Raw genomic sequence first — 20,267 nt, 5'->3', positions numbered from 1 at the left:
GGCTCGAATTTAGCGGACCAGGATGCAAGGACCCTCTGAGGATGTCCTTAGGACTCCACGTTGATGACGAATTCCGGATGGCCCGTAGGATTCATCCTGCGGACATTCCATGGACTACTTTTAGCGGACGAGGATGATAGGACCTTTTGAGGATGTCCTCAGGATGTTGTGTGTTGACTGGGCAGTCACCTAGCTGTGTTTGGAGATTTGTGTTTGTCCTTTGTCCCTCTTGTTCCCCTTCTCCAGGGATTATTTTCATCATTCTTGTCCAGCTCGCTTGCACCTTTGCATTTAATTGCATTCTAATTAAAGACATGTATGTTTTTGGAAACCGACCCGAATCGCTAGCGCTACATTTTGGCGGAGGCTTTTTTGTCTGTTTTTTTCGGTGAAAATAGCACTGCGAAAACGTGGATTATATTATTATCATTCGCGTTTTTGCAGTACCGGCCTTGCGCGGTGTTGTGCGCCTGCTGCACAACGCCGCGCCGCCGCCCTCGCGCTTCCCAAGTGCTACAGGTATCGTCCTAAAATGTACTGACTTAGGGACTTTCGATGACGCTCAGCAAGTTTCTAACTGGGACCATATGTTAATTTTCACTAAAACTTTCATTATTAATACTGATGTAATTGTTTAGCTAATTAGTGCTTGATGTCGGGACTTCTTTTTGCCCAACTCTCGACTATGAAAGGGATGTGCAGCTTGTGGGAACAAAATAATTGTGCTAAGCATTGGCTCCCCGTTGCAAGCATAAAATAAGTGAACCGCAATATTCTTGAGGTTTTTGTTTTTGTTTTTTATTCAGGGCAGGTGTCCAAGGAAGGGGCTTCCCCAATGATGGGCACACTAACAGAAACCATAACGCGCTTTTAAACACTCTTAAACCTATACATGAGTGTTCTACCCTTCCGGTATCCTTCTGCAGAACAATAAAATTGGAATGAATGTCTCCACAACACCGATTCGCTCCAAACGCTTCGTTGGTTGTCCGTTACCGAGGGCTTCCGCCATAAGTCCACCGGCGCAGGGCCGCACAGCGCGAAAACCGAGCGCCCGTCGCATTACTTCACCAGCTTGAGCATCCGGATCTTCTCCAGGTCCCTGGCAATGTCCTTCGTGTCTGGCAGGATCCGGATGACCTTGCAGAAGTCAAAGTAGATGCCATACTTGTTGGCGTTGTCCTCCCGGATGTGGTGGAGCACCACCAGGTCGACCTTCTCCGGCTTGCAGCAGACGTAGAGCGCGATGAAGAAGATGGCGGCCGTGGTCAGGCCCAGGAAGAGGGCCGAGAGGAGCACGACGTACGTGTGCGGCATGCCGTCGCTGCCCCACAGCTGCCAGACGCCGAAGCAGAGCAGGTTCTCGACGACGAACACGAAGATGAAGAGGAACACCCTGCGCTTGAGCTTGAAATCGAACATGACCGGCCAGAAGATGAGCGAGGGCAGGCCGAACAGTGCGAAGATGAGGATGAGGGTGATGCAGGGGCTGCGCAGTGGCTGGGACGCGTCGTCTCCGGGCTGGCGCACGCTGTCCAGGCGCCGGTGCGCCTCCCAGACGAAGCTGGCGATCCAGGCGGTCATGGCGACACCGTGGACCAGGCAGGCCACCACGATCCAGCCGTGGATGACAGACGTGAGCAGCGAGAGCGCTAGGCCCCGGGAGGCGGCCACGGCCAGCCAGCCCAGGAAGGACAGCGTGCCCGTAAGCAGGCCGTCGTCCTTGCGCTGCACGGCGCGGATCAGGGACCACAGGCTCAGCGCAGAGCCCACCAGCTGGCCAATCACTGTTGAGACAAAAAAAAAAAGAAAAAAAAAAACAACAACCGGGGATTGCGGGGCATCCGTTAGTTTGCCCGGCCACTGCATGTGCACTGTGCAATCAATATGTTTGATTAGAAGCCCGGCGTGAAGATTACAGCTCAAACAGTGGGGATTGCTGCGCCATTTTAGCTGGCCTTGCTAAATTCTGCTGCACTGCGCCAACATGAAGAATTTGTGCCAACATTGCGCCGAAAGATAACTATACTCGGGGAAAACTTCTTGGCAATGCAGTGGAAGTATACAGGCACGCGTTCCCTCTCCCATTTTGAGCGCTGATTAAAGCTGTGCGCGGACTCTCCGCTAGACACGTTCGGATCGTCGTATAGCTTTCTGTTATCTATTCGAGTGACGACTATTCAGTCTGATCTACGTATCGAAAACTGACAGTACAAGAAAATGGCGCACTGTTCTATGTTTGGGCGAGTTAGCTAAGTACTTCGAGCGCCCCAGTCATCGGGCACTGCTGCACCACGCAGAAGCACATCCGCAGAGTCAGTGAACAAGCAAAATGCGATGCGTGCTGTCCGCGCCACTTCCACGAAAACATAGCGCACTTCGGGGTACACTGAACGTCGTATGGCGACGAAACTTTTATAACCGTCGTCCCATCTAAAGGAAGGGAAAGGGCTGCTTAGTTATATTTGTACAGAGCGCGACACAATCAGTACGAGCAGGCGATCGCCAGATTTTCCTGTTCTTCTTTGAGACTCGAAAAGCCGTCTGCAAAACTACTACTTAGTTTGGTGGGAACTGCTTACTCAGGGCACAAATCTGCGAAGCGGCTATCCACATATTGATCGAACTCTATCCATTTCTTTTTGTCGAGTTTTAATGCAAAGCGACGCAGAGGCGCGCGTGGTTGCTTTCGTACTTTTTTGCAGCGTTACAAACTATCGCAGCTACACGGTGAGAGGGAGAGGAGGAGGAAGGACAGTGGCTAGACTCAAAGGCTAGCTGCCTGTGTTTCTATTCACCGTTCGGACTCCGAACGGCGGCGTCCGGCGTTCGAACGCGAGACTGCGTGAGGAGCAGACGACGCTCTTGGTCGCTCTGATTGGAGGGAGACAGCCGAGAGAGCCAGAGGCCAGCTAGCCTTTGCGTCTACCCACTAAGCCTTCCAATCAGAGCTCGGCGCTCCGACGTCCCCTCGCGCTCTCATCACCTCCTCTCCCCCAGTTGTAGAGAGAGGAGTGCAAGCTGCCGGAGCTAACGTGCCATATCGCCGTTTTGTAGCGCCTTCACGGCAACGGCACAATCAATAGTTCACCGCGCTTGCGACGTGAACTATAAAGTTGGCGGGGCGTTTCTGGATAATAAATTGAAAGCTAAAGCCGATGAAAGAAATTTCAGGCGTGAAAAAGTGCTCCAACGTTTTCTGCCCCCAGCAAGAATTTGTTTTAGGTCTTATAAAATATGGTTCCAAAGTAGTGAAAAGTTCAGAGTGCCCTCGTATGCTTGTTTCATTTTGTTGTGTTTTGGTGAAAGACGATAGTTCCACAAGTACGAGCGAATAATACCCCACCATCGCTTGTTGATTAACAAAAAAAAAAAAAATCCATATCCAAATTCTTTACAGCAAAACGTTTCTAGCTTCGCCTCTATTTCGTGTTAAAAATGTGTTAATTTAGATAGCGGAATATCGCCATGCAATAATGATGTCAAACATCTCAATTCAATAGAAGTTTAGGACCCAAACGAGCTGGGGGTGTTTAAACATCCTAACACAAAAAGATGACCGGAAACGTTCGATAAAAAGGTCTATAACAATCATGAGCCATGGGAATGCGGTAAATAAGCCATCCCTCACTTTGGATACAGAACAGAGAAGGTTCCTACAAAGTCGATGCCTTGCCTTAGGTCAAGTGTTTCGTTGCGGCCTAGGTGGCTTGGTTGATTTTGTCCGATTTCAAGTTTTATCAAGATCAGTTCGCTTTTTGTTCGATTCCTGGTCGTTTCGTTCGTTACGTTCTTCCTTTCCTTCCTTCACTGCTTCTTCGTTCTACTGTAAAGGTTGCTTTGTTGTATTGCTTGTGGCACGGGATTCCCCATTTCTCTCTCTCTCTCTCTCGTCTCTATTTCAGCTGTGTTAGAGACTGTGTTTGCCCGTCCCTTCTCGTTCCAGTATTGGGGTTTCTAGTCAAATGTCTATCTCAGTTCAATCTGAATCTGATGACGTTGTTCATTCATGCCCGGTTTATTACTGTTTTGGACAATAGCGGAAGGTCCTTTGTAGCGGAGAAGTGCGCAGTCCGAGGCAACAATTGGCGGAGCAGCCTTTGAGTACAACGATAAAGTACCATGGAAGATCGCATTGAGAAAGTACCTGCAATGAAGGTACATATTGGATTACATCCGAAGTGCTTTACACCTAATATACTCTACCATTTGACCTGAGCTATACGCGTACCGGCTATCTTGAACATAACCAAGTACTTTTGTAGGTATAATTATCGAACAATGCTTACAGCGCTCATTGTAATGGTCACTGTAAACGTACAGATCACAGAACCAATTTACAGTGCTCACCAAACTTATCCGGAACACGCGAACGGCACCTTTTCAGCGCTATCCTGGCGGAAGCCGAAGAACTGCTCCATGACGTACCGCTCAGTGCAACAGTCCGATCAGGGGATCGGACTGTTCCCTTGAGCCCCACGTCATAGAGAAGCTCTTCGGCTGCCGCCAGGATAGCGCTCCCTCGAGATGAGACACTGTTCGCATGTTGCGTATAAGTTTTGTGAGCACTGTACGTCTTTAGGAATGGACCCAGAGCCGTTTCAAGAAAAGCACCAGTTCGTACGAAGTTCTTTTTTCAATTTATGAAGCCCGAGACACTTAATTTCTCGGAAGTCGTTGCTGTGCCCAAGAAGGTAGGCTTCTCAAGGGCAACGCACCAAAGGAACCTAAACAGCTCACATAATGGACCAGCCGTACTTACGGGCATTGGAGGGGTTGTTGGAGCTCAGGAAGAGTATGATGAGGTAAACCTGAAGGAGGACCTGGACGAAACCCGCGTAGAAGTCTTCGAAGAACTCCAGCACGAAGGTGTCCCGCTTCAGGGTCCTCAGTCTGACCTGCTCCGCCTTGGTCGGGCCCAGACAGCTGCACACACGCTGCGCAGCGAAGTGGAGCACCTCCACGTGCCTGCGAAAAGGAAGGAGCGCCCGTTCATTGGTTGCCGATTCCGAGCAGAGGCGCCGGAAGTGTTCGGGACATGAGGACCCCTCAAACATCACAAGTACGACTAAACGCAGCGGCACACATAATAAGAGCGCAAGTCACCGGCCATTCACTGCGCTTGATTTGTTTAAGCAGGAGGTGTAGAACACATAGAAAAGGATGACGAATGCCATGATGTTGAACTTTTGATGCTGTTTGAGTGGTGTTATCGGGCTGTAGCGTCTAGCGCGACTGGGGAAAACGAAGCATACAAGGACAGAAGTGTCGGGGGGTAAAAAAACAATGTCCCCGCCCCCCCTTTTTCCACGCCAAAGCCAGTCAAATCTGTCCATTTTATACGTAATTCTGGTAACATTAAAAACAAAACTGTCACAGTCAAAAAAAAAAAAAAAAGAAGCTTGGGAGAGAATAGAGGGAGGGGGCAGAAAAAAAGTATTACAATTATTTCAATATGTTAATTTTTCTGTCGAACTGCGCTCGCTCACCAGCCACCACCGCTGAAAAGTACAAAGGGAAATATAGGGCGACCAACAAAATTCTTTTTCTGCGTTTGTGCCGGGCGGCACGAATGTAACCACCAGCACCGAGGTCACCGGTGTATTTGCATGTTCGGAAACGTTTGTGGAGCTCCCAGATTGATCCTTACCCGACACGCGTAACCAAATCTGGGCGCCGGCTAAAGGTATACGTGAATCACTGATGCGTGTTTACCCAAACATCGCCCCCTCCCCTCCTGCAATGTGACGCCCATGAAAACGCGGCAGTTAGGATGCCGAAATTGACCTGGTGACTTACTCCTCAAACGTTTCCGAATACGCCTCCCGTTTTAGTGGTCCTTCTCGACTGAAACGTGCGTATTCGCGAAATGAGAAACGAGCGAGTGAGAGAAACCATAACGGTGATAACGCTTTGCAGACAATGGCCTGTATGAACAAAAGTACTGTTCACTTATTTTCTTTTTCCATGCGTAGGTTACATTTTCTGTTGTGACTCCTGGCAATACTTTTTTATTAATTTATTATCCCTTAGCTATACTCCGGTGATTTTAAGAGCTTCCAAAACTAACTACATTTTCTGAATACCCGACCTTTCCCTTTCCGGCGTGGTATGTAGTATATCTAAATTCACAATAGTTATTGGGTCAATGCGTGCCAAATGTCCCAGACGTTGCGCCCGACCATTCCCGATTAAAAAAAAATTATGAATATTTACTTTAAGATTTTTATCATTTTCCTAATATATTTTCGCCGATTTTTTAATTTTTTTTTTTATGGCGTGAGTGTGGTTTTAACTTTTAAAATGGGCGAAAAACTAGTCATCATTCAATAATTGAGTAATGAGATTTTTCATTAAACGCTTCACAAATAATGATTATAAAAGTTTTGTTAAAATATTTTTTTAATTGAACAAAATCCAAAAAATAGCGCTTTTCTATTTTTTTTTGTTTAATTATCGCTTTGCGCCTGGCAATTATAACTTTTTTTCCTATCGGTATCCCTGTAGATGTATTACAAATGAAAAGAATGTTTCAAACCTACAGCAAAATGCTTAACAGAAAAAAAAAAAAAATTCTGTTAAGCATTTTGAAAAGTTTCGAAAAGGTCCGTCTTGCTGCCCGAACAGCCGTTTCTTCTAACCAGAGGTGGTATAAGTAAAACTACGAAAAATAACGAATTTAGAAGAAGTGCTTATTCCCTTGCATTTCTGAAAGTGTAATCAAAACGATATTTTTTCTAATGCGAGAAAAAATAATATTGAAGTTGAGCTCCCGCGTCGCAACCTGGCATTGTTTCTTAGCGCCTCTTCACCACACAACACGCCCGCTCACACGAGAGCGCTTTGCGCGCACGAAAGGCAGCAGACCGATCTCACCATAGAGTTATTATAAGTACGCTAGAAGTTCAACTGGCGCTCGTGTTCTGCCGCAAATTGATGCAGACAGCAACCAGCTGAAAATTGACTTCCGGCACTGCATTTCTATACATAGTTCCCACGTGACGTCACTTCCTCTATACTCCCGCCCGCCGGCCGCCATTGCCAGGTACTGAGAAGCAGACGCGGACGCTTCCGCCGCCGCCGCATCTGCGCCTCTCGATTGCTACTTTGCTACAGAATTTCTATCACCCGTACAGCGCGATAGCGAAAGCCATTCTACATGAGTGCTGTTCTTCCTATCTTGAAGAGCTGGTGGGCCCCACACGGGCTCGGTATGAGTCTAAAGTGAAGATGTGCGACGGCGTCGATTCGTAAACGTTACGCGTCGGCGCGGATACCACTACAGATGCGGACGTGCCGCCAGCCAGGACGCACGTAAACATAATTAACTACCTGGTTTTGTCGACTAACTATACGTGTCGCTGCAACAGATGAAGGCCTTCAAGGCCCTGGACGCTCCTAACTATTTAACGAGGTGATGGGTGAAGAGCCTGACAGCGATGCGTCTCCCATCACATCGTATCGTCGTGCTGAGCGAGGCAAGTTGACAGGCAATAAAACAAGCGTCTTTATGAGAACTGAAGGGCCGAAGAGAGATGTGCCCTACTTACCGCATTACAATTCGCAGCATCTTAGCTGGGTAAACTTGGCGCCGTCGCCGCAACACCATCGACACAAACGTGCTTACAAACACTACACAATTACAGAAACGCTGTGTGAAAGGTGAAAGCATATCCCTGCAGCGTGACGCTACCAGACACCAAACACTGCCTCGGCCGCTATGGCAATGCGAAAGGGGTGCGAACAGAAGCCTCCAGCAATTCACGTACAGTTGAGCAACGTATTTCTTACCGGTAATGAAGTGACGACCGCAGCCACAGACACTTCCAATGTATGCGAGCAAGCTGCAGAGGCTTCGGCGTTTCTCGGAAAGCAGCTTTGTAGGCTCATACTGTCGCGTTACCACCTTTGGCAAACGGTGCAGCCCTACATTTGGCTCCGTGTTACTCAACTGTGCAGAGGACTTGCTTCTGCTTCGGCAGCCGAACATCGCGCACATCGGCATGACTGCACCTCTGCGACCGCGACCGCACACCAGAAACGGCCAACGTTGCCGGCGCCAATCCTTAAACCGAAACTGTGTCAGTACCTGGCAATGGCGCTGACATATTCCATAAGCCCCAACTGTTCGTGAGAACTTTGTATAAGAAAAAGTAAGTGCATTTTCTCCCTGCGCTCGATTATAATAGAAAATATCCCGAATAATTCCTACGTACTAGGTAGATTGGAACGTTTCTCAGTAAGGCAGACAAAATATTTGGTGAGTTACGGCGTTTTTTTTTCTCAAGTTAATTGCATTAAAACGGTGCTAAAACGAAGTCGTGCATGTATTTCTGTGCACTGTCGGACACTGTTACCGCAAACACGACGTCGGCGCTTTTCAGCATGGCAGATGAACGTGCCAAGCGAACGAAGGACATGTGAAAAACCAAGAGAGAAGGGAAAAACTACGCAGTAACACTGGATCAGTAACCCTCTGTGTACGTAGAGTCGTAGACGATCAAAATTAATTGAAGGACATGTGATATAGTCCTATTTTCAATAAGAGCTACTTCAATCTTTCTGCTCTGAGCGAAGATGATTGCTTTACGTTTAAAACATCACCCGAACGCTCGAAACCTTTGAGAACAAGTGTCAGATAAAAACTTCCCGGCATAGGAAATAATAAAAATAATTAAAAGAGACACCCTTTCATAGCCCATATACTTTATTCTTTACGTTTTGCATGTTTTTCACCGCTCGTAAAGATGCAAGACGGGGTAATTTTTATATATGTGACAGGACTGGCATATTAGCAATATATAAGCGTCACCGTAATTCTGGCGTACCTTGAACACACTCTATATTCCTTTCGATCGTTATTTTGCTTAGAATCGTCGCTCGTTTTTACACACCTGCTGCGGAACACATGTTTCGGAATGAAACGTAGCAAAGTTAAACATCGTTGAACTGGTGAATAAACATGTGCTAACTAAAGCCATTGCACTTTTACAATGTTAATAAAGGTACATACTATTCGGTACGACCCAGATAACGAAAGTGTTCCATGCTATTTTCCGGCGAAGAGACAAAATGCACGCGCGTTTTCCTATAGGAATGCACAGGAATACCGCAAAAGTAGATTGGTTGCTGTCTGCTTCAATTTGCCTACCGGGAGTCGCATGGACACTAGCGCTAGTTGAACCCTCTATGGATCTCACAGCCAGTTTGATTACGATACCGCTACCGCCATGCATCGAGGGAACTGTAGTCTTTCTGCACGGGAGACAACCCCGCTGGGGACCTGCACGAGCAGAGGTCCACGAGGCGGCACAAAATGTCCCGTGAACTGGCACCTGCCTCCTATAAACTGCAGTTACGGCGGCGCCACGAAAATAATTAGGGTTGCGTGGGTATTTAGGCAGCGTGTAGTTGGTCAGCCATTTCAAAGTTTCGACGAGTCACTCGCTGTAGATGAGCAATTTTGCCAGTGCAGTACAACCGCTAGTCTGGGGTCTTCAACGTGCACCACGCGGTAGGGGGTACACGACTACACGCCGGTACGACGCTCATCCAGATCGAAACGGGCAGGGCTGGAGATTGAACCCATGATTCCTAAGTTCTGCAGCGCGAGCTTTCGCACGACGTGCTCCGAGTTGGTGTGCGCTAGCCCACTCGGCCACTGATCCCCGCGTCGCCACGCATGTGCGGAAGGCTTACTGAGACCGGTCGATTACTGGTCGGGAGTGTGATTTTCGCCTATATTGAATGATGCCTAGCTTTTACGCACACTTTAAAAGCTAAAACCTCGTTCGAGCCACTAAAAAAAAAATGTTCGGCGAAAATATTTTAAGAAAAGATTAGGGACCTTGAAGTAAAAAATTGTGAATTTTCTTTTAAAAATCGTAAATGGTCGAGCGCAACGTCTGGAACGTTTAGCGTGGAATGACTCTAGTGTGAGATTGACAAATGGAGGCGATGCCAGAACCAACATTCAAATATACCCGCGTTTTTAAGTGCCGTGACGTCACTGGCAGGCAGGGTTGGAGGTTGAGCAGGCAGTCTAGAAACAAAGGATGCTGCGCATTTGTTTCGTGTTGCTCCTCCGCGAGTGTTGGATCGAGCTTCCAAAGCATTCATTTCACGCTGTCAAACATCTTTATATCAGTTAGGAACACCTTCTAGTGCCCAAAGAGTATGGATCTTAAAAGAGTGGACTCCTGCCTGCTACTAACGTCTTTCTTTTATTGTTGCCAATAATAACTTTCACAAAAAAAAAAAAAAATCACATATCTAATAAGTTTTTAAGAATTTTTTTTCACCTAGTATTTGCATTACTAGCTCTGTGATGTTTGCAGGTGTGTTAGATATTCCTAAGGCAAATAGGGCACCATAAGGGGGCAAAAAAAGAAAAAAAAAAAGAAACGCCTGAGTTTTTACCTTAGCATGCAAAAACAGACAAGGTTTTCTTTCCTTTTTGCCTATGAATTTAGAGGTTCGTAGAGCCAGTCTGACCCAAGTCCCCGCGTACTGCAACATCGCTAAGACAATGGCCTGGAAGTGCGCGTGCGTTGTTAACAAAGACGTCCGAGGTCGGGTGCGACAGTCTTGACAAACGTTTAGTTCGTGCTCTTTTGTTCCACGCGAAGGGGGTCGGCAGCAAGTCCTTCTAACTAGCCGGAACTTGCGGATTCGTTCTGGCATAAACCTAACTTTTAACTTGCATAAACACAGAAAGAGAGAGAGAGAGAGAAATGGGCAGATAGGCTCTGGCCCTCTCTTGGAGGACTTCTCGTCCGACACAATGAGGGCTAGTCCCTATTCAATTGCCAAAATAACATAAGAACACCAATTTACTGTGAGGGTGTGGCCGAAGACAAAGTCAAAACTCTCAGGAAACATGTTTTGTCCTCGTTTCTGTTTTGCGTTTTTTTTTTTCTTATTTTGACCCTAACCCTTCTCCCCCCCCCCCCCCCCCCCCTCTCCCCCGGTCCTTTTTTTTTCTTTCTTGCAGCGGTATGTTTGTTGTTTCAATCTCCGGCTCGAATATTACCCTGCTACATTCTGCTACAGTTTATCAAAATACGAGCGAACTGTCATCAGCCCTGTGCTTAAAGACGATGTTTTTCTTTTTTTCTAAACGAGAACCAGCTACATTGCCCGGTCGTTATGGTGTGCATGGGCAAGTACTCAGCGTTAAGGGGGGATGGTAGGTAAATACAACCCAAAAATAGTTTTTTTAATATTAGAACCAAAAGATACTACGGTTCATACAGAGCATATTCTCCAAACGGCACGCTCGTAGCAGCACCAGAAGTAATTTAAAAATGGTGTCATCAATATACTATCCGCATTTTAAAGTGGGCGTGGCTTTAGAAGGCTTTCTTTACATTGCAACTTTCATTGAAAAAAAAACGGTGCAACTGGAAAGAAAAGTTGTTTCTAATTGATGCTACTGACAAGACATCGTGAAAAATTAGTTTTCACGATGCAGCACCGGAGCTTCTTCGAAGGTGCCTTCATGGGCGAACCCAGAAGTCTAACGAGTCCCTGAATAACCTGATCTGGTGCAGGTGCCCAAAGAAAACATTTGTGGGCGCATGCACAGTAAAAGCTACCGTGTATGACGCAGTTAGCTTCTACAACAATGGCAACCAAGCAAGGAAGCAAGTGTTTGAGGCTCTAGGCGTCACACCTGGAGTGTTTTGTAATGTGGCCCTCAACAGGATGGACAAGGCCCGAATAGTCAAAAGTGACTTTCGGATCTCTGCTCAGAGCAAGCGAAGAAGGAAGGCCAAAGCAACTGCAAGGAAAGGTTTCGCGAAGAAATCCGAGGCAAATGATGCTTAAGACTACACACCAGGTGCATTTTAGGCTGAGCGTTGAACAACTAAACTTTCAAAAGTGATTTGTGAAAAACACTGTTTTTGCTCGTATAAGGAACATTTTCTCTCGAACGAATGAACCTTTTCTTGTCATATTTCTCTCGTGTTTTGCTGCATAACCAGCGCATCTACTGAACTAAAAATATAATATTTGCATGAAAACTTGTTTTTTATTTACAAGTTCCTCAAGGCAGAAAGCACCTAAGTTGAAGTACCAAAGTTCAAAAATTGATTTTGAACGAACTAAGCATTTCAAATTTATTATTTTAGTTCAGTCAAATGCCAATACTGTATAGAAAGTGTGAGAGAAGTTTCATCGTTTTATTAGCATTAGTTATATTTTAAATGTTCCTTGACTAAGTCAAGAAAACTTCTATTTCAAATTTTTATGAATTCAATATACCTCAATAGTTTTAAATAATATTTTGCTTGGTATAGCTAGAAGGACAGCGAAATATGCCCAGAAAGTTTAAACCGTTTTTACCCAGAAGGAGCTGAGATAATGGCAGAACATCTCGAAGTCCATGTCGGGGTACTATCCCCCCTTAAGATATGCATTAGAAAAACTATGTATTCGACTTCACTTTCCCGTCGAGCACTTGTACTGGAACGTTAGCGGGCTACAGTTAGCTCCGTTGAGTGTGCTCTTCCCATGGCACAAGTGGAGTGCGGAGAAGCGACAGTCGCAGAGCGGGCCTCTGGCGTTTAGATAGATTCGGGCAGCCGCGATTAGTTATGCGCAGGGCACCGTGTTTTGCAATTCGGGGTTGATTTTTAACGTATGTGTTTTATCAGCTGGATTATATTAGAAAATCATTGTGGAGGACCGTCACGAGAAACCGACATGAATATTCCCACTAAGGTCGTTACACGAAGTCGAAGGTTATATGTAAACTTTCGAAGCCCATGACCCATATAAAATTAACACAAGCAGGGCGCACCAGCGGAGTAGAACTGCGTCAAGAACACAAAACGGAGAGCAACTGAACTGAGGGCGGCTGTGCCGGAGAGAGCGGCATCACATGATACCATGTGAACTCTCGCCTAGAGATGTAATTTTTCAAAAAAAAAAAAAAAAATTGAAAAACGAAAAAAAAAAAAAAGCGGACACAAGAAACAATTTTTTTTCGCAAGTTTTGGGAACATTTGCAACTTTGCCTCAGCGAAGGTAATCCTGTAATATTCTGAAAGATATTGGCATAGATCAGCAACGGCAAGAGCTTTTCACCAGGTTTTGTGGTAGTACTATTACCTTATATTATTTTTTAATGTCTATGAAATCTTCGTCAATTTAGCGGATCTTTGACTACGCACGTGGAAACAGCAATACTCTTCATTATACTAAATGTTGTATTTGGGTTTATTGTAGCCACCGTTCATCAATTATGATGTTATACAAAAGTATGTACTATCGGGGAAATATGAAATAGGAACAGAGGACCGCGTGACTCGCGGTGCAGGCTGCGCCTCCTGGAAGTGAGCCTAAATCTAGAATGTGTGGCCTACTCCGATGTCTATACGCCCTTCGCTCAGCGCTTCCCAAGCTTCGGCATTGCGCCTCTTGGTGCGCTGAAAGCTATCACCGCTATCGTTGCTCGCTCGACAGGTGCGACGCGAGGAATTTCGCCGCTAGTAGCAGATTACGCGCAGGGAGAACTAAGTTATCACTCATCTGTTTTAAAGGTTTTGAAACTTTACTTTAATTTATAGCCGCTGCACAATTTATAATGAACAGCAGACCAATGCTCATTTTGTGTATGCTTTTAAGGCAAAGCAAACAGTCTGACGACGGATAGATGCAGCAGACAACCACAGGCGCTCCTGTTTCATTCCACTTTCTCCCTTGCCCCGTCACCGCACCGTTTCGTTTTATAGAATAACGAATATAATATAGTATAATGTGTTTAATCTTCCACCTAAACTGCTGACGAAATTACGTCCGATATGATCATTAATAGCTTTGACGTAGTGATTGCGATTTCACCGTACGTCGCAGAAATTTGCATAATAGGCTTGTTAATAATTGAAATAAATTAAGTATTTTTTTCGCCTTTAATGCGAAAAAAAAAACAGTAAAAAATGTTTTTCCGCGAAATTCTTTGCTTTTTTCCCAGCCCTCCCATCACTATTTTCTCATCATAGACGTCTCGCAGCGCGCTGGAGCCAGGCGCGCCCGCTCAACTCCAAAACGTCAGCGGAGGGTTTTCGCAGATGACGAAAAGGAAAGAAGTTCGAGCGGCAAGCCCAGAACGCCGTACCTCAACCTAGCACAAAGCCCACAGACCGTGTATGTGGTTTGTGCTAGGCCTGTTCGGCTCAGATAAGCTCCGTTAAGGTGTATCCACACGACGGACCAAATTTCTGTTTTAGTCCGCGGGCCGCGCATCACGTGAGCTTACGTCACCGCTTTTCGAGGTCCGCCGGCGGTCCGCGGCCCGCGCTTGTGAGAAATGCCAAGCGCTTTTCTCGCCCGGACCTTGGCGGCGGACCGCGGCGTTTTTAGTATAATTGAAGTGCTAAGTCTGGCAACAAGCTGACTTTTGTTGTTTAGATTGGAATCCAAATCCAAAGTCGTGTTCTTTTGGCGCCAACTGTTGAAGACGAAGAAGACGAACCTTTTGTTGTGCGACGATGGCGGCATGGTGCGACGATGCAACTTTTTACTTCATCGCGCTCGTGGAGCAATTCCCCGCTCTGTGGGACAATAGATGCATGCCCTTTTCGGTTCACTTAAGTCCTCCTCGTCCTCAATAGTCAACGCCAGGGCCACCGAGGCCAAAAGTCGCTTTCGTTCAACCTCCATCTTGGCTCCTTACAAATAGCCTCAAAGCAGCTCGTTGCATGCTTTTGGCGGAGCTGTGAGGTCGAGGGTTAGACCGGCCCATTCACTCTGTCGTCTGCTCTTTTGGTCCGCCGTGTGGATGCTCATTGCAGCCGGGCGGCCCGCGGGCCGCGCATCACGTGATCAATCGGTCCGCGGCCCGGTCCGTCGTGTGGATACACCTTTAGCAGACCCTACACATCGTGCGTGATTTGTGCAGGTACACATTCCGTTCTCCCTGCTCTTTGTGAAGATGTTTAAGCTTGTGTTCTCTAAACTCGGGGGTGTTTTCTTTTTTTTTTTTCTTTTTTTTCCCCCACGGGTTCGGTGGATCCCGGTGTTAATTTTCGGTACGAGACAAAGAGTCGGTGTTTATCGGTGCTTTAGCTAATGAAAATTGGACACGCGATTGGATTTCCCCAACGCCCAGGGAACATGCGCGTGCACCTAATACTTTAAAAGCGCCCCGATCGTGAAAATGGTAGTAGCTGTTCGTACTATTTCCTACTACCCCTGGTAGTACTGTTTGTACTAGATCGTACATCGCATATTGGGGTAGTACGAGACCTAAAGGACCGCGTCCTCGCAAGGGGTGGCCCACGTACCCCTTGATCTGCCAGGGCACCAGGAGCATGCCGTTGACGACCTTGGTGCATATGTCCGAGGCCGGCGTGCTCTTGTCCAGGATGCTGTCGGCCACCAGGTAGACGGTGTAGATGAGCGACGGCCCGAACAGGCAGAGCACCGAGATGGCGCAGTAGTAGACCTGCTTCTCCTGGTAGTAGGTGGCCACCGAGTACCCGTCCTCGGACACCTTGTGGATGTAGATGCCCAGGTGCACCAGCGCTTGCACCAGGAGGAACGGGAAGCTGCAGCCCCGGCACACCGGGTCGTTCTGCTCTTCGACCTCGCGGTTCTCGGCAAGCACCTGTCGGAGTTAGAAATACAAAAGTCTCCTAGCCTGTTCGGCGCAACTTACGAGGTGAGTTTCCCGATGTCAAGAAAGGCCCTCCCTATACTCGCGCGCAGACACCATCTTTTAGATAGCAAGGCTGAGGCGCTGGATTTCCTGCGTCATGACTACAAGAGGCCGGCGCGAGTTGATTGAAAAAGGCACAAAAAATAGGGACCATAAACAAGTTGAAAAAGACAAGGCGCTTATGAGGGGCCTTTTCTAATCAAGTCATGTTCAGCCTGCGTACTGCACCGGCCCCTTGTAGGTTGTACCTTGTCTTGCTTGCCTAACTTGTGTGTGCTCCCTTTCTTTTTCGTCGCCTTATCTATTCAACGATATAAGCCAACTGGCCCAATCCACTCTTTAGTACAAGTACCTATCAGCGTTTGGTAAGGACACTAGTCCCTGCCAGATGCCGTAGCACTCGTGTGCAATCTGCGCACCGCGGTAGCTCCTTGTGGCTGACATACAAACTCCAGTGCTTCGACCTTTTCATAGGTGCTGGCGCAAACAGCTTTACACAAGTTTCAACAACGCCACAAAAGCGTGAAAAGAAGGGAGGGGAGGTGGAAATAGGGGTCACCGGGGAGCGTAGAACCTACGTGGTCACGGTTTTTTATATCGCGTATGTCTACGGGATCTATCCTGCCATGGTGCCACATCTTGAAGAGGGGAATCTATTAAGTACGTACCTGGGTAACTCCAACGAGAGGAAAGGGATCAAATACGCAATAGGAAAAGCTCAAAGGTTGATGTTTGTGAAAACTGCGAAGTGCTAAAATGACACGCTTCTCTTTGTTTTTCCGCTGCCTTACTGAGCAGACAGTCGCGATTTGTGTTAAGTGGAATCCAGAAGAAAAACGGGCTGTGAAATGTCCTACTGTAATTTTCTCGAAGGTTCAATAGGATAGCGGGTTTGTGAGATGGGCTCACACAATGCAGATCTTCTATATCGTGGTTTCGGTCATTGAAATCGTTTTGTAGTAATAGATAGTATCATCCACCGACCTTTATATCGGTGAGTTGAATCGATCAACATTAAAGTTTTATAAAAATTAAACATTAAAACACAAAACTACCGTAAACTTGCGAAGAAACATCCACCCAAGGAAGAACGCCCACCTCATGTTTTCCCCCTTTATCCCTCCACCGTGGGTGGGCATTCATTTCTGTTTTCACGGCAGCGGTATTTCGAACAAAATCACTTTCTTTAAGAAACACATGGACTGATATGAGCAGAAAAGAGAGAAAGAATTGATCGTGGCGCCATCAAGTGAGCACAGGACGGAACAATAACCCACGAGACACTCTTGAGAATTTCCTGAACGTGAGCGAGTTTCTTTGTTTTGGCGAATGTCTCGTCCCGGCGGCAGTGTGGGGCGCACTTGTTCTTATCTGCCTATTTCGCATAAAGGCCGGTTCAGACATGTGCGTTTGACTGCGTTGCGTCGATAACCGAAAGCAAGTCATCGGCCCATCTGTCCTTCGTATAAAGCGTGGAATCCAATTCAAGGAATCATCTTGGCACGCGATATAAGCAGCAGGGATCTCCTGGTTTCTCGCGGCCGCAACGCAGTCAAACGCAACTGTCTGAACCAGGCTTAATGGTTTTGTACGGGTACTGTTGAGATGCATGCTATGCGTAGTGCCACAAACATTTGTTTTTGTCCCGTCATTTCTACTTCTTTGGGGCAGCACGAAGGAAAGAAACCATCGAAACGACCGCGCTCCGAGGAGGATGAATCTCGTGTCCTCGAGGCGGCGTGGGCCGAAGTCCGGAAAACCGCGCTCGCTCACCCACGCGCTCTTGACATGCGGCGACTAGCAATCTCTCTCCGTACTGCGCCAATGCTCCACAGGCTCGCCAGAATTTTTTTTCTTTTCTATTGCCACACGCGATTCAAAGAGATCGCTTGTGCGGGGGCAACGCTGTTTTATCGTCAGTGGGCGGCCAGCGCGCACTAACTTTGTTTGTACTTGCAAAGTGAGTAGTACCGAGATTTCATTTAATTTGTGAAGAGAGAAGTGCGGTTTATTTAAAAGACGGAGCGACGCAAAATGCATATTGAAACTGGTTTGCTTTGCAGGTGCGGAACCGGCCAGGTGCTTCCCGCGTACATCGACCGGGCTGGACACGATGCCCCGCTTCCGACAGCCTTCAAGCCGGTGTCAAACTGCTCATACATCATACAAAGGACGGCCTGCAGCCAGCGCCTGAGTTGTTTCCTTGTATCACGCTGGTCATACACAAACTGTCTGGAGACATGTTCGAAGCCCGCATACTGCCGCGTGCATGACAGAGAAGGAACGCTTCTTCGTACTTCTAGAAGATTCGAGCCTGCGTTTACCCCGAGTGTAAAACGTAAGGAGGCCAGAATGACATTGCCGAGTCAGTCTCGCCCTATAGCTCGCTCCCGGACATATTCTATACGTCGAATATTCGAGATACCGAACGTGGTAGATATATAGCTGACCATGGCAATCTCTTTCTCTCGCTCCAGCCAGCCGTCACGCCGACGCCGCGACGTTAGCTGCTGCTGTTGTTTCGACGCTTGATCCTTTTTTGGCATCTGACACAAGTTCGCGTATTAAACCTTTATTCTTTTTTTCATTTTAAGCTCGACGAGCGTCTTTTTCCATCCGCTAAAATATGTATAACGTTAACATGTTTCTAATTTGCTGGAGACGTGTCCGCAGGTACCTTTGTCATCAGGCCTGCAACGAACACTGCGTCGTTTGTGTGATGTGTGAGTTCCTGCTTTACGATAGCTGTTTTGCTCAGAAGGTTACGTTTCCGGGTCCACTCGAATGCCGCTGGTGACACGTGTCGCAGCGGGCTGCGGTGGTCATCCGTGTTCAACACAATCGCGATGTCGTTATTTTCCGGAGTCGCTGGCATTTACCCAGAGAGAGGATGTGCCGAGAGATCTGAACAGTAATGAATGTACAATGATGTACAAGAGTTCTTGTATTGCCGTAATAGGCCTGTTTCTCTCAGCCGGTGTGCGCCGAGCGCCTCCGTAAGACTAAAGCCCCTTTACCCAAGATACGCGATTACGTAGTGCTTACATCCAGCATAAAGCGGCACTGTAGCGTTTGATCACGCACGAGCCACGGACATTTACAAATGTGTGTCAGCATCTGTCTACGCACGGTAACAGGGCGTAAGAAACAACAACATAAAGCTCAAATAAATAAAACAAAAATTCGTCTCGCGATTTTGGTGTTCTATCAAGACAATAAGAATGCTTTTCCCGTGTTTTCTTTTCTCGTTATTTTATTTCAAAAATTTATATCGACTAATGAATTGCTAGCTTAGCGTTCGCGAGCACAGCAAAAAAGCATAATGACGCACGACCGAAACGCGACCAGGAAATATTCGACTTGGCCCGCCAGAAGCGTTGCCCAAACTTGAAAGCTTATACGGGCCTATAGCCCCAATTTCTGGTAAATAACGATACCAGAAAAGCTTAACAGTAACTTTTTTTTTTCTTTTAAATTCGGGTACATTAGATTTCAAGATGAGTAACAATAACGATAGCGAACCAAACAGATAAGACACCAAGTCCGACCACAGCCAACGCTACGATCCTATAGGGCCAATCGAGGACCACCAAAAAGAGCATGCATCTTCATGGCGGTCGTCATCTTTGTGCGTTTTCCATCGCGGCTAACCGATCACGCGCAAAAGAAAAGCGTAGTAGGATCATGCATGGGGCATTCGCTGCACACGATTGGTTTAGCCGGTGACAGCGAAGGCACCAAGACGACGAGCGCTCGGTGACAATGCCCTTTTTGGCGCCGCTTGATTGACCCCGTCGGACTGTATGCGGAGAGCATGTCGTCTGCTTCTTGCGCAGGAGTTACAGTGACGTCATAACGACGCCGAGCTCCGATTGGCTTTGATTGAAAGGATAGTGGGTAGACTGCAAGGCTAGATGCCTTCGGGTCTACCCACTATTTTTTTTCAAATCAGTGCGCTCGGAGTTAGTGAGAAAGAGGAACAATTCGTGCAGTTCGAAAGGAGAACCGCCGCGCCAACGAGAGGTAGGAGTTTCGTGCCGTGGAACCAGGTGCCCAGACTGTATTCATATATTGCGATTAGTCAGCAGCTCATATAGTACTTTTGAAACAAAAAAGTATCCTGCAAATAAGTGGGGAACACGCATGGATGTCTCGGGGTTAAAGATAAATCATACGAGAACGTCCCAGTCGATCAGGTGTGTTGGCATCACTTTTCTGAATGCAGTGATGGGAGCGGCATTTGAACTTTTGTAGCAGGTTTGCTGCAGATAAAATATTGGTTTGAAGCAGCTCCAACCGCGTCTCAAGACGCTCGCGCTCCCCAGCCTTTGCAGTGCTTTCTTTCACCCAGTCTCAGCTGAGACCACCCTGGCTCCGAGACGCAGTTCTAGCAAGCCGGCCCAGAGTTCGCTGCTCTTACGATCGACAGCTGCACGGAAGCTGCCTTGACTACGTTCTTTATTCAAATATTAACACGCGTTTTTTCTTTTTTCAGTACAACTTTTTAAACATAGAGGTTAACCTACAATCCGGATCAAACAAGGTCGACCTCTGATAGTGCTGAGCATAATTTCCGGGCCTTTCGCGCTCACCCAGGTGCTCC

General features: G+C 47.1%; 1 protein-coding gene across 1 annotated transcript; it reads right to left on the bottom strand.

Moving 5' to 3' along the window:
• Positions 1-788: 788 nt before the first annotated feature.
• Positions 789-15,619, bottom strand: LOC8041490 (the record flags this gene model as incomplete). The annotated part of the gene is made up of 3 exons (XM_002414715.5): positions 789-1,787; positions 4,763-4,968; positions 15,291-15,619. Coding segments are annotated over 3 exons (1,260 nt in total), but the record flags the coding sequence as incomplete, so codon positions are not given.
• Between the last annotated feature and the right edge of the window lie 4,648 nt (positions 15,620-20,267).

This window comes from Ixodes scapularis, unplaced genomic scaffold (assembly GCF_016920785.2).
Source record: "Ixodes scapularis isolate PalLabHiFi unplaced genomic scaffold, ASM1692078v2 PGA_scaffold0__279_contigs__length_252992795, whole genome shotgun sequence".
Lineage (NCBI taxonomy): Eukaryota > Metazoa > Arthropoda > Arachnida > Ixodida > Ixodidae > Ixodes > Ixodes scapularis.
The sequence above is the reverse complement of the archived record's forward strand: the minus strand, read 5'-3'. Positions and strand labels throughout refer to the sequence as shown.